Source organism: Dermacentor silvarum, chromosome 4 (assembly GCF_013339745.2).
Source record: "Dermacentor silvarum isolate Dsil-2018 chromosome 4, BIME_Dsil_1.4, whole genome shotgun sequence".
NCBI classification, from domain to species: domain Eukaryota; kingdom Metazoa; phylum Arthropoda; class Arachnida; order Ixodida; family Ixodidae; genus Dermacentor; species Dermacentor silvarum.
In genome coordinates this window covers 20,671,605-20,685,899 of record NC_051157.2, presented here as the reverse complement: position 1 = coordinate 20,685,899, position 14,295 = coordinate 20,671,605, and the positions used below count along the sequence as shown (strand labels likewise).

The 14,295-nt window shown below is 44.6% G+C and overlaps 1 protein-coding gene across 1 annotated transcript in view; it reads right to left on the bottom strand.

The window, feature by feature from the left end:
* Positions 1–13,678, bottom strand: part of LOC119449593 (ganglioside GM2 activator) — a 46,733-nt gene extending 33,055 nt beyond the window's left edge. Inside the window, exon 1 of the mRNA XM_037712805.2 lies at positions 13,283–13,678. Within this exon, the coding sequence (XP_037568733.1) occupies positions 13,283–13,546 (264 nt within the window). The 5' untranslated portion in view covers positions 13,547–13,678. The remainder of the gene's footprint in view (positions 1–13,282) is intronic.
* Between the last annotated feature and the right edge of the window lie 617 nt (positions 13,679–14,295).

Sequence of the window (14,295 nt, the reverse complement as noted above, 5' to 3'; positions counted from 1 at the left end):
AATGTTCCAACGATCCCCATGTTTAGAAAGTGCGTGGCAACATCCTCCTCGTCTGCTATGCATGAACTGATGAAGTAAATGTTATTCAATAGAGTAGAGAACTTGGTGAGCTAATGCATGGTTGAATGATAACGCCAGTGAACAGAAGAGTGACCACAAGGAAGAGAAGCTTCCAGGACGACGCTGGTCGTCCTTTAGAGCGGAGAAACTGACAACATGGTCGTACTGATGCGAGATTGACGATTGACGACGATTTCTTGACCACTGACGAACAGCTTCTTGTCGCCCCCTAGACAGGATGACTGTCTAGGGACCGACAAGAAGCTCAACCGACGACCGTCACCGTAACTCAGATGTTGCGTAATTACGTAATTAAGGAATTAGAAAGGCGTTCTTACGTAAAAATGCTCTGTAAGACTGGACACCAGTCAAAATGGACAGCGGGCGAGACGATGGCAAAGTGGGCAGGAAAATATACAGTTTTTACGAAAAAAAAAAGCGCTGAGAATCAACCCGATGTTCTTTTGTTTTCTGTTGCTGACGATAAAAAGTTTTTAACTTGAAGAAGAAAGCGAAGGAATAAAGTAAGTTCCTATTCATATAATACGCAGCGAAAATTATTTATATGGTTCTACATACAGTCGATTGATTTTCTACACTTATACGTCAATGGGCACAACACGGCTTAAGATTTTGCAGCCCCGCATTGTCAGATGGTGCAATCCGCGGTGAATGCTGAAGCCGCTCAGCGGTCTTGATATGTTTGTCATCGGAGAAGCGACGGACATTCAGAAACTCGACCCTAAGAACTTGTAAGGGCTGCAAGGTAAGGAATGCCAAAGGTGCTGAAAACTGGTTGAAAGAAAGCGAGATAGTTTGAAGGGCCTTCGAACAGCTGCGAAACGTGGAATGCGAAAGACTCTCTTAAAGCAGAGGAATGTTGTTGAAGAGAGTGAGAGGTGACCAGAAAAAGGGCAAGGAAGTGGAAAAGAGCAATGTTGTCGACACATACACGGTGCGGCCACTTAGATAACTAACAATCCATGCATATAGCAGGCCACCAACGCCTGTATGTTGAAGCGCATCATTGTTGTATGCGGCCTTAATGTCCAGGAAAACAGCTTCGACTATAGCCGGCGGTAAATTTTTTTTTCTGTATCGCAGTCAACAGCACCGTCACTGGAAGACCCGTCTCTTCGAAATCCTTTCATAAAATTGGGAAAGTAATGGTTCAAGTTTTTCGTGAATTTGAATAGTTCAAGTTATGTTAGATAGTGTCAGTGTAAGTCTTGATAATTGTGATCAAATTACAGTCCCTTTTAGACGCTAGCTGCGTCACATAATTCGGCGCTGCTCTCTGTAACGTGTCGTTTTTTTTATAGTGTTCTTGTTTCACTACAGCATGAACAGAGTTGACGACCCTTGCTTTTTCGTCCTTTTCTACGACGCACGATCAGTTTAAGTGGTTGCCTCGCAAAACGAGATTATTCTGTTAACCTATACGACTCTGAGGTGACTTGGCGGGAGAAAGTCCTTCAAGTTAATTTAAAAGCAAAGTGTTGTCGCAATAAGAAACTCTAGAAAGTTAGCTCCCGGTGTATGCACTTATGTTGGCATCTAACAGGAGGGGAAACTGACGTTGCCACATCTACGAATAAACGATTCTTCCCGTCTTTGCTACGCGTCCGCCCGCGCTGACATTTGACAGCCGTCTCACTCGGTTTGCGTCATGAGGGCTGCTGTATGATGGCAACGCAGCGGCGCATCGCGATATAAGGCACGGCAAATGAGTGCCACTTCGTTCGTCAGAAATTGAATCTCCTCCGTTACGGCTAAGATCTGAGCACGTGTGCCAGCATATAGGATGATGCGATGCCCTTTGAGCCCCGGGCAGAGGTACTTTCGCAAACCAGTCGCTCGCGAACTTGAAGTGGCTCGCCTCGTTAGAAAAGAAGAAAAGAAGGGGAAAAAAAGAGAGAGAGAGAAAAAAAAACAGTAATTGATGCGCACCACTATGTCAATTCTCGTCTGATACGGTCTGCACTTACAGTTCACTGCAAAACGCTGTACAGATCTGTGCAGATTTGCCCTTCGCAAACTCTATAGGCAGAGCACCCACGCATACAAAAATTGACGTGCATTGCTTTCGTGCTTTATTTTTATTTTCCAAGTAATTTTTGACCATTTCGTTTCGAAAGCATCCTTCCTTTCCTGAAGCTCGGCGGGCCGTGATTCTCGGATTCTCAAGAGCACCCCCCCCCTCCCCCTTTGTTTCTGCTTTTTTTTTTTTTTTTTTTTTTTTTGTGAACGCGTCTTTCGAGACCGCGTCTTTCGAACAGGCCATTCGAGATACGTGAGCTGTATCCAGGCACGTCGTCGTCATGTTGTGTTCGCTCTCTGTGGGTAGAGTGAGTGCGATGTACCGCGACTACATATAGGTGCGGGGGCGGCTCCTGCTTTGCGGACGGCAGCGGTTCTGTTGGAATGAGCGGGAGATAAAGCGTCCGAAAGTGAATGGAATTTGACATGTGCGTAGGCATACCTTCTGTTTCATATCGGGTTGTACGCGAAATTCTCACAAAAGAAACGCTCTTCGTCTTTATAAGGGATATATGTTTATTATATTTCTTCGATATTTGATTGAATGTTCATGAATGTGGCACATTCTTAATATATATGATGCTTGAGTGACGGTATTGCATGAAGTCCTGTCATGACTCAAGAGTGCTAATTATCTGTTATCTGCTCCTGACGTCCAGAGAAAGAAGGAGCGACAAAGAAAAAGCGGGAAAATTAACCAGAGAAATCCAAGTTTGCTATCCTACAAGGTGGAAAAGAGATTTAAAAACACATTACGTCTAATGAGATAAATGACGCTTCGTAGTAGTTCTTATCGATGTTTATGAAGTGGCCATCGTTTGCGGAAATGGGATAGTGAAAGCCTGCTATCTTGAACTAATATCCTCCCACCGTGAAAAAGAAAACGCAGAATATTACAGAAAATAAGAAAGATGAAAGGATGAAACAATATCAGTAGCCTTAAGCGATTCCCTCGGCTCCGAAGTAGTTTTTGATCCGCCGACTTCACCCGACGCCTCCAAAAATGTGCGAAACTCCTGCAATCCATGGGGAGCTCCCGAACTGTATGCAATGGCGACAACGCTACGATGACGACGGCGACGACACGATCACAAGGACAACGGGATGACAACGACGGTGGCTTGATGATGATACGATGACAACAACAACGACGACGACGACACAACCGCGACACGACGGCGACATAACCACGCTTGCCGTGGTGTAACGGAACGGAGTTAGCGAAGCCTCTTTCGAGATCGTAAGTGCTGTCGCTGTAAATAGAGAGAGAAAAATGGAGGAAACTTAACCAGGATTGAGCCCGGTTGGCTATCCTGCATTGGGAGAAGGTGAAAGGAGATGAAAAGATTAAGAGAAGGACAAAAATTGAAGACTGCAGACGCCGACGTAGTGAACATCCTGAGCGTTGTATCACAATCGGTGGTTCAGTTCTAAGAACTATTGTTTTTCGCTGTCAATGCTTTTAGCTCACTATTCTAACAAAAGCCTTTTACGCAGTCAGAATAGACAAGAATAATCGAAGAGGCTGTGTAAAAAGCTTTCGTTAGAACAGTTAGCAATAACAAACAAAAGTTCCTAGAAGTATCTTTAGCGTTAAAACGGTACAAGATTTACTCTTCGTTAAGGGTCATTGTATCTGAAAGAGGACCATGGCAGGGGAGCTTAGGTTGTTTTATACAAGACAAGTTGAAGCTTTTGCCACTTGACGACCCTTTTTTGGGAAATGGTTATGAAGTAGCAGGTTCTATCAGGAGCTCATGGCGCAATCTTGCAAGTTATAACCTTGTCGTATGATGTAAAATATTTGTATTATTCATCACCAAAAGCTCATATATTACATTCCGTAGAAGAGTGCACAGATCGCATGGGAGTTAGTCAATTCGAGAAAAAGTGTATGGATTTCTGTTGAGAGGTTCTTAGAGGTTCTGTCTTTACCTGAGCTCCCTTTACGTGGAGTGGGCGGACAACATTTATTTGCAAGAACAAGGTGTCTGCATAAGCTCCTGCATTGCGCTCTTCTTTATTGATTTTGGTTTTGACTTCCCAGGACAAGTGTCTTTTTGGTTGCGTTAAAAGATTTAATTGATCTATTTTAAAATTCTTTAGTTTTCCAGACGATTACGTAGTTTTATTTGAAAAGCTCACAAGCATGAGGCTTCGTTAGACGCGGGTGTTATTGATATCTTAGCAGTTTTCAAGGAATGATTGCGTCTTCTAGAAATTACGCATGAATTGCCAGAAAAAGATAGCATTAGATTTCTTGACCTGAGACTGACATTAAAATCTAACCACACAAGTTGGTCGCATGATCCGCGCCAACATGTATGAAGTATGAATCCGTACATTCGAAGCTAATCAAAACAAGCGTGACAAATATGTACTTTGTGAACGCCCTGAAAAAGTCCCACCAATTGACAGGAGGCCTCGACAAGCAATGTCGCCACCTCCATTACCTTACTTGACAAACATATTGCTTTCGTGCGATAGTTTAACAATGCTGTATCGTTTTCTGTTTTTTTATCATTCTGTACAACAAGTTTCTATAAGTATGTGTGTCCTATGCCATTAAGTCAGTTGAAAGTCAGCACCCTGTGCGTCTCGTTTCTGCATTCCCTTGTGTATAAAGCGCTGTGATTTAACTGCATTATTAACAGCACAGACAAAACTGGAAAGGCGCGTCGTCTCCTTAGATGTTGCAAAACAAACATGTAGTTTCTCCTTTAACGTTACCCCCGAAACCAACCCAACATTCTTATGCGTCGCAGACACTTCTTTATTTATGAAAATTTTGTGTCCTATCCGCAAGTAAAAAAAAAAAAGAAAGAAAACAAGATGCGCCAAAGCAAAGAAGGAAAGAAAAGAGCGAAGCGATGTTCTCCGCTGAAGGGCACTGAGAGCTTGGCTCTCGGAGAATTCGGTCACGACTGCGCTGACTTTTGACGCACGCCTCGCGTCTGCGTGTGTGTTTACTTTTTTCTCACAGGGCCCGGCAAACATAATATGAATCGAGAAAACGAAAAAAAAATCAACGTTTGAGGACCGCATGAGTGTACATAGACTCCATTTTTAAGCCAGCCTCGTTCTATATTTTGTTTCCTTCGCGCCTGACAGCGGCACGGGGGAAGTCGAGGCATTTCAGGGATGGATAGAAAAGGATGCAGAGCTCTGGCTCGCTCAAAAACGTGCAGCGTTACGGAAGCCGCGAAGAGTTCACAAGCAGCCACCGACACCATTGCTTTCACGGCTCAAAAACCGCGTGTCAGTAACTGTTCACACTCGCCGATCAAATGTTGCTTTAACGTCATACCGAGGTCCTTAAGATGTCGTCTGTTTGCTTTTTTGTTTTGAACACAGACGACACGGACCACATAGAAACGTAGGGAACTGTATAGGCAGCTCTCCTGTACGTATGACGCACATTTACACTTCCATAGCGTTGCACAGATTTGTTAAGACAGCTTGTAAGCACTCTTATTTGTAAGCGATAGCTCGCTTTTGTTTTTGTCTTGTTTATATGGTTGCTTGTCTGGGTGCGGGCGTACGCGTCGGTAATGCGTAAACAAATTTCGAATGCGCGATTCACTGACACGCTTTACTCCATCTCATGACCCCTCCCTCCCTCCCCCCCCCCCTCCCCCTTTCCATCTTACGCACCATCGCTTCGAATGCTGTGCCTGCCTTTGGGAGCTCTTCAGTGATGCGTACGCGAGCTGACGCCTCTTCAGCGTACTTGAGGCGCACGTGCGCAGATGCGGTCACGCGTGCACCGTACATGTGCAACAAAAAATTGAGCGCACCTCGAAATTTTCACACGTCTGTATTCATTTTTATTACGTGCGCGTGTTTCGCAACTGTGGCACCGGAGCCTAAAACAGCTGTGCACCGGATATCCCGTTTTCGTGTTTTTCGCATACTACGTGCCGAAAGTCTCCAGAAAGTGGATGGGCAGGTATTTCGCGCAGCTATAGGTAGCGCTTTTTATTTCGTTACGGAAAGCACTTAAGAACGATGTCGAAACGCTTTCTACGCTGCGCTGCTTTTGAAGGCTTCTGAGACGATCACATGTATTTACTGATGGTTTCGTGCCTTACTGACGAACACGTCGAATACGTAGTTGCGAGTTCTGATATCTTTCTTCCGAGTGTTCTCTGCAAAGTCACCCACTACGGCGTGCCTCATGAGCGTATCGTGGTTATTTATATGTTATTGGATCACTATATTAAAACCTTGGCAATGAACCTAAGTTCCACCAACGTTCGGCACTAAATATTTTCCTCTTTGACAAGGTAAACTGAATATTCTCGTGGAGCAGTGTGCACAAGAAGCATTTTAGAAAATGCAGATGACGTTGTGTTCTCTCGTTGTGTTGAGCTTTTGTGCAACGCCGAAAGAAAGTGCTGAAGTTAAAATAATGCGGGAACCCAGTAAACCAACCAACCTAACGCTTCAGCAGAGGCAAAACAAAGTACACTGGGGACAGCACAGGACAGTCTTATATTCGAGGACTTGGAATTGCGAGACACTGACAAAAATAGGACAGCTGAATTCAAGTCGTCGTTCTTGTAAGTTTTAGACTGAACATCGCAGTTTTTTTAAAAAGTATATTGATACTAGTTCACTTATGTAAAATATATGAGTGGCTTATTTCAAAGTTTTTAAGATCATCAGTCATTATAGGACTTCTCTCTCTCCCTCATATCGAAACGCGGTAATGAAAGATTAAGAAAACACAATAACAATAAGAAACCAAAAGAATTGCTTTCTTGCATTGCACTGTGGCAAGTGCGTATATCGGCCACTTTGTCATGAAGCAGAAATCACCATCAAAAATAAAAGCAAGCAAGTGCGCGAATTAATCGAAGCCGAAATTACTCACAGACTAGGAGCGCAGTGTATCGGCTCCACGGTTCGACCTGAAACTATCGAATTAAGAAGTGCACTTTCTCAGATCAGGTATTCAAACTTCGATAGAGCATTGTATATAGTGTTGCCATGTGCAATGCATGTTTATCATGAACGTGTGTACATATATCCCATATATAGCGCCCTTTTGCAGTTAAGAGATAGCTTGAAATAGAGGAAATAAAGAGAATAAAGAAGGAGGAGGAAGTTTATTGCTTCTTTTATTATACGTGTATATACATACGTGAATATATGCAGTTGGGGTCCCAAAACTCAAGTATTGGTTGTGAGAGGGGTCTTTGTGTTAACAGTGATGATCACTTGAGATTCGGCAAACCATTGACAAATACAATATGAAATCACAGAACATGCGCACGTAAGGTACAAGAAACTTTCAGAGCAAGTACTAACTCAACTAAGGTGTAACACACTTGGGTACAAGGTAGGAAAGATAAGCCAACAAAAAAGATGAAAAAAAATTTTTTTTCATATGTCTGATAGCAAAGCGTTTAAATCCAAAACGCAGGTATTGTGATTAAGTGTGACCGTTCATGAGTATGATTGTACATGTTATCAGTTAATATTTATTCACTGATAGTGATATGCGAACGACGCTTGTGTTTGAAAATGCAGAGCGATGTTGCTAAAGGTATGTGCTGAGGCAATTCATTCTACGACTTAGGAAGTTGTAAATGAAAACAGGCCGTAAATTGTTCTTGCAGTATTTTCAACCATGAAGAAGACGTCGATCTTAGAGAATATAGTTTATTTTATTTTATTAAATTTATTGCCGCGTATAGGAAGCCTAGCCAGATAAGAGTTCCCGATTTGCTACCCTGCACTGGGTTGGGGGCATAAGGGTTTCAAAGAGGGCAGACATATATAAATATAAGAAGTCAGGAAGGGCGTTCCCATTAGAGGCGTTCTCACTGTTTGTCTTAGTCAGCGTTGTGCCGTCTCATGCCTCTGTGCCCGTTTTCGCATGCGCGCGATTTTTCGTTCGTCACCAATGGCCCGACGTTTCTGATCTACCGCACGTGCCCAACGTACAGACAATAAAACTTCACATTGTTCACGCAACCGTGGTTACAGCGGTCATTAAGACGCAACTGCAGAGTTGCGCCCATCATTACAAAATTGCAAAACGCATATGCGGCACGCCACAAGCGAGTAATCGGGACATGTTCCAAGAGATGCCTCGCGGAGTCTGGGCCGCAGTAGGTTGCCCTCTACGTTGCCGTAACTCATTCTAATGAGACCACTATCTTCGCAGCCCAGCGTTCCGCTACGCTGGCCGCAAGTGCATAGCATCGCAGTAACTCAGGCGCATCTCTTTTCCGCCGGCAGTTAGTCGGACGGTGGCGAGCGGAGGAAGGGAACGAAGCAAGCCGCGGGATAGTTTGTCGAGTTGAAATATGTATAACGAATTGCCTTGTGATGAAGGGCCGAGTGGGTTGCAACAAAGTCGTTAGCTGTTGTTCCATTTGGGCCATTTGTTAACTCAATAAGGTCCTGCGAGCAGCATGTCCCGCGTGTAAGCGACCTTGCGCCTCACACAGGTGAGCGGCCTCCAATGTTTGACAGCTGTTCACTAATATAATAATTATTTTCGGAGTATTTCTATCGCAGTGCCTTGGCAGGACGCCCTCGCTCCGCCATCACGCTGCGGATTAGTCTGACAGCAGCAATTTGTACTTGCAGGGACTTCGCGGCAATTAATTATCCCGCTGTTCTCTCTATCTGCGACAGAAAAAAAAAAAAAAACGTAGCGTACGGGACAGGGATGCCTTGCTGTAGCACACAATACTTGAAGTGTGTAATAAGGAAGGACAGCGAGCTATCGGACGACATATATCGGACGGCTCTCGAGAGACACGGAGAAGTGCTTTAATTACTTCGATAAAAAGTCCTTCCAGAGACTTTAAGCACCTATTCCTATAATATTACTTTTTGTTTCACAGCCCGAGATTGTATCTTTCACATTTCCTCTGCGGCTCGCGATTGTTATAGCACTACCTAAGGGGGGACTAGAATAATCGGCTGTCGAAGTCGTAATTTTCTATATTGTATCCACCCATTTCGACGTAACTGTTCGAAACTGCGCGATAAAATAATGCCTACTAAAAAGGACCCCCATGCCGTATATACCATAAACATTAATGGCCACACGGGATTAAATGGGAACATCCGGATTTACACACAGTATCCCGTACAATCATATAGCATTGTGAATACAAGAAACATGGGATATGTTCTCTTTTTTTTTCAATAGGGATAAGATATAGACAGTTGTGTGTATAGGGTTACGTGCAATAAAGCAACACAGTTGATGAGAGACGTCACAGTGAGAGAGCTTGGGGTTCGTTAACGCGCGCCCAATGCTCGCCAAAAGAAAGTTATACCATTGCGCGTCAAAGGAATGTGGTCGCTTTGACCAGAGGTCAAACTCGCTCCGTCACGTTCAGATGCAAAATGTCATATATACGCTGAGCCTGCGACAACTGGTCGCCCACACCATGGCGTGAATGCTTCTTTAATTATTCATTTGGTTTTTACACTCAGCGGGGATGAGCGACTCTTAGCTGTTCGCGGTCTGTATGCAACGAAAACGCAAATGGGCAATTGTCAGGCGAATTGCCTTTTCTGCACGTTGCGTGTACTTGCGCTTAGAAAAAAGCGTGGTCGTGCTTTAAGCTGCAGTTTCCATATACAATGAGCGCCTAGCCTAGCATTTCTCGCGCCTTCTTTTCTTTCTTTTTTTTCGCCTTGGGGGCATTTGGACTTCTGGTGAACACGCAGCAGAATACAGACACTGTTGCACGCGTTATAAAGCGCGAGCAGTTAAAAGAAACGAAAAAGATTACGTGACCCTGGAGCGCCACAAGGCTGGAACAATGCCGCGAAAATCCCTCTCATTAAGAGCAGGGGCTGCTTTTTCCTCATTTTGTATGCGACTCACGGTCACTGCATTTACGTTGACGGACTGTATCACGACGTTATCTTGCAAAAAAAAATGAATAAAAAAGAAAGAGTAAAGACGAAGGGGGGTATGCGTAAAAACTACCACAGTTGCATAGGCCGTGCGCTGAGTCACGTCAAGTTGTTAAGCATGCTCAGGGCTCAAATTCAGAAAAACTTCTTACGCCAGAATTGTTCTTAAGAGAAGATTTCAGCCAATTGTGGTGTTGGACGTTATAGTTTATTTGAAATTCTAACGCGGCTTGTTTTACTTCGTTCTCGACAAAGCTGCTCGAAGCAACACAACTGTCTTATGTAGTATACACGGTTGAGATTTCCTTCACGCGTATGGACATGCTCTGTTTCCGCTATCGGATTGAGAACATGCTTGACCATAATGTTTGTCCAGAATACAGCACGAACCGTCGACCGTTTCTCGTGGTGTGATTTTAAGGGATTTTTCAGACACGATTCCTATACGACCGGATTTGTGTGCGTAAGAAAATATTTGGACTTGCTGGCCAGAAGTGCGTCACTTTGTTATGCAAAAACGCAGAAGGTGCATACCTTTTATAAATAGCCGTATCCTTGGAAATGCCTTGACTCCTTCATACGCAGTCTTGTTATCTCACAATGCGCCAACCGTCGCTTGCAGCGCGTACATTATTTGCCTCCAGAGAGTTAAAACTTCACTCCCTCTAACTCTGGTGACCACATATTTAAATTTATTGATTCAGCTTCGGTCAAAACCTGCGGGTCTGCAGTGCTGACAATAATCCGGATTAGCTAGACACGCGTTGTGCAAATGAATTCATCGCAATTGTGTGCTCTAATGGTTTTTTTTTCTTCCAGTTAGGTAGACACGCGCTGTGCTGGACAAGTGAACTTGTCGAATGATAATTGTCCAGGGCCAAAGGTCGTAAGAGAGAAAGTGCTGAGAGCTTCCGGGATACGGAGAGACCACCAGCCTACCGACTAAGGGCGGTTAGTTAGGGATGGTAAGTTCCACGGACCACTAATGCAACCTCGTCACAAAGAAAGCCTGCGCGCATTTACATAACTATAATATGCGCTATGGCAAAACTGTGCGGTCAAAAAATATATAAATAAAAAAGAAAGAAATCTGCGGCAACTTGTTTGCTTACCTGCGTTTGTCTAGAGAGACACAATTAAGACTTGCGAGATAATTCTTGGTGCATTGCCCTTAGCATCAACTTTAAGCATGAAATATGTATACTTGTACACATATTTACATACACAAAAGTGTTTTCTTTTCACGGCTGAATTCATGGTGCCAGAGGGTTTACGTTCATATAAGATACATGTAAAGCGCGGAAACTTCTGTTGAAAATTAAATCTCTACTCTCATATGAAGGAACGGCTGCAGCTGGAGTGTGTAGCCATATGAGCAGAATTAAGAACTAAATTTGATGAAGCAATTGTCTCTAAATTTAACATTAGAATATAGTGAGTAAGCTGCTAGCAAGGGCTCCTTTACTGATCTAAATATACAGATAAGATTGAATGCAATATTTTGTCTCAACAGGAATCTCCTTGAGATATATGGCGACAAGACTTTCAATTCTGATGGTTTGCTCAGTCATGACGACTCTCCCAGGCCTTTGCAATCGCATAGGACCATGTGCCTCTGTTTCAAGCTTCCTAGTCTCTTAAAATTCGCCTTTCGTTAATTGGTTAAATCGAGCTGTTGGCAAATGAGGCTTAGCTATGCATCAATCACGCGAGGTGTATTTCGAGCCTATAGTTATGTCGTCTATATTATGCGCAGTGACAAGACGCGTTCGTGTGATTGTTCAGCGGGATATGTGAAAATTGTTAAGCAGGGCAGCGATTGACTGAGTAATCTTTTATTTTTATTCTTTGTGCCTTGTATTTTTGAGCGGCGGCGGCGCGTGTGCGCATTTTTTCGCCCCTGTGAATTCTTTCACTAAACCAGCCAGTAAGCAGCGATCGTTCGGCCTGCGTCTGTGCATCAGTACAACGTCTTCTGTGCGTTAGCGTTATTCGTGCTGTGTAAATATAAATTAGTTCCCGCTCGCATCTGTATATTTCAAATAATAAAATTTTCAGAAAGTTTATTTATACCATGAATAAAACTATATTCTTAAGTGACATTACTTGCCGTGCAAGTTTCTGTTCTCACGCAACATTCGCCAATTTGAACTTAAATTATGGGGTTTTAGGTGCCAAAACCACCATATAATTATGAGGCACGCCGTAGTGGGGGACTGCGGATTAATCTGGACCACCTGGGGTTCTTTGATGTGCAACTAAATCTAAGTACACGGGTGTTTTCTGCGTTTCGCCCCCATCGAAATGCGGCCGCTTTGGCCGGGATTTGATCTCGCGACCTTGTGCTTAGCAACCCAACACCATAAGCCAATTTGAACTTTATGTGAACTTTGCGTGAGCGCTTTCGGACCTATATTTACCTTCTATATTGATATTGTATCTCTTTTTTATGTCTGTTCTAGCCGGTCTATTTTTGTTACGTACTGTCTGCGACTTTTTTACTCGTTTGTTTGTTTTATCGAGCCAATGTTTTATAAGTAGTGTTTGCCTAAAAGCGAAGGAGTACCGGGCATCATCACCCTTGATGCCAACTTCTCCTGTACACACATTTACTAAAAAAAAAAGAAACAAAATACGCACAGATAATGACCGTATGTACATGACACCTTACGCTGAGAACGCATGCACAAACTGAATAAGTTCACTATGCAGTCATTTTTCACTTTACAATGGACTGGCGAAAGGTTTGCCATTATGGATGGAAGACTTGATGAACGTGCTCTTTTTTGAACGAACACTCTGAAACGTAGGAATGTGGGGAACAGCGCGAAAGAGTGAACGTAGTGTAGAAAACGTACACGGCAGCATAGTGTGATATATTCGTGCCGTATTCGAACGACACTGGAAGTTCGATGGTTTCTGCGCGGACCCCATTGTCTCTCCGGCTATCATTGAGATTCTTGCCTAAATGTTTCTTCTTCATTTGAGGAAACTCTAAATCCACCCCGAGGTGAAGAAATAACCATGTTGTCAGCCTATGGCTTTTAACGATCAAACGCTACGAAGTTAGATTCGCTTTCAGAATCGTCAGCCGGAGCCACTGCACGTGTGCATGTGGCTTCTATAATTAGCAGATGTTGAAGAAATACGACACGACGGCGAGGCATTAGACCCCGTCGTGAGACTCGTGGAAACGTGCGCATAATTTCGCTGGAGGTCGGATTGCACAGCGAAAGACAGTAAACCCACGCAGCGCCCTACCGACCGACTGAGCGGAGGATGCCGTCACCTGTGCGTCGTTCGCCGGCGACTCCTCGTCATCTTCGGCGTCGTCTTCGCCTTCCCCGTAGTCCGGATCCAACTGCTGCGTCGTTGGAGGAGGCGGTGCCTCCACCAGCGACTCGTTGGAGGCCGACTTGAGCTCCTCCGTGGCACCGCCGGGGTTCGGCGTCGACGACGGCATCGCTGGCGTCGCGCGGACGTCGTCAGCTGCGCACCGCTGAACGGAGCAGCAGCAGACGACGGCGACGACGAACACGATGACCGAGAACATGGCAAGTGGCACTCTGCGTACGCGTTGTTTCGCAGCCGTAGGACGCTCGCGCGCTGTGGAAACTCGACCAGTCCGGTGAGGAGGGGTGTCCACAAACGGGCGAGCGAGATATACCTCGCTGGCGGCGGGGTCTGTGCGTGTGTGTGTTGTTGCGGCGTGCGTTATAACGGCGCGGGAGAGGGGGCGAGCGGAGGAGGCCACCTAGCTGAGAAAGAGCGTTCCGCGTTCGGTGAGAATATTTCGGAGCGAACGACGGGACGAAGAAAAAAACTCGTTTCCTGCAAGCGCATTTTTTTTTCTTTTTGGTGCTTGTTTTATTCTTCTTTCTATTTTCTCGCCTATCGGCGACCTTTTTTATTACTTTTTTTGTTCTTTTGCCGTTGCGCGCAAGGCTTCACTAAAACGGTGCAGCACTGCACAACCTGGCGAAACAACACCTGGCGGAATATAACCGAACTAGCGAAGAGGTTATCTCAAGTAAAGGCTGTTCACATCAGGCTTACGCGTGTACGCTGGCTAGCATCGATAACTAGCCATTTTAGAAGCCAGCGTTCTGCTAAATAACGGGGAGCTCAAATGTCCGAAAAGCTCTGAGAATGGAACCACTGAACAGCTGCCGCGTGCTGTAGTTTCCGCAGTGCAGCAGAACTTTAGAGCGAAAGAATATAGACGTCTTTCTTACTCGCGTCAGCCGACAGCCAGTAACGATAATCAACCGCCGCTCACACGACGAGTTGAATGTTTGTAAA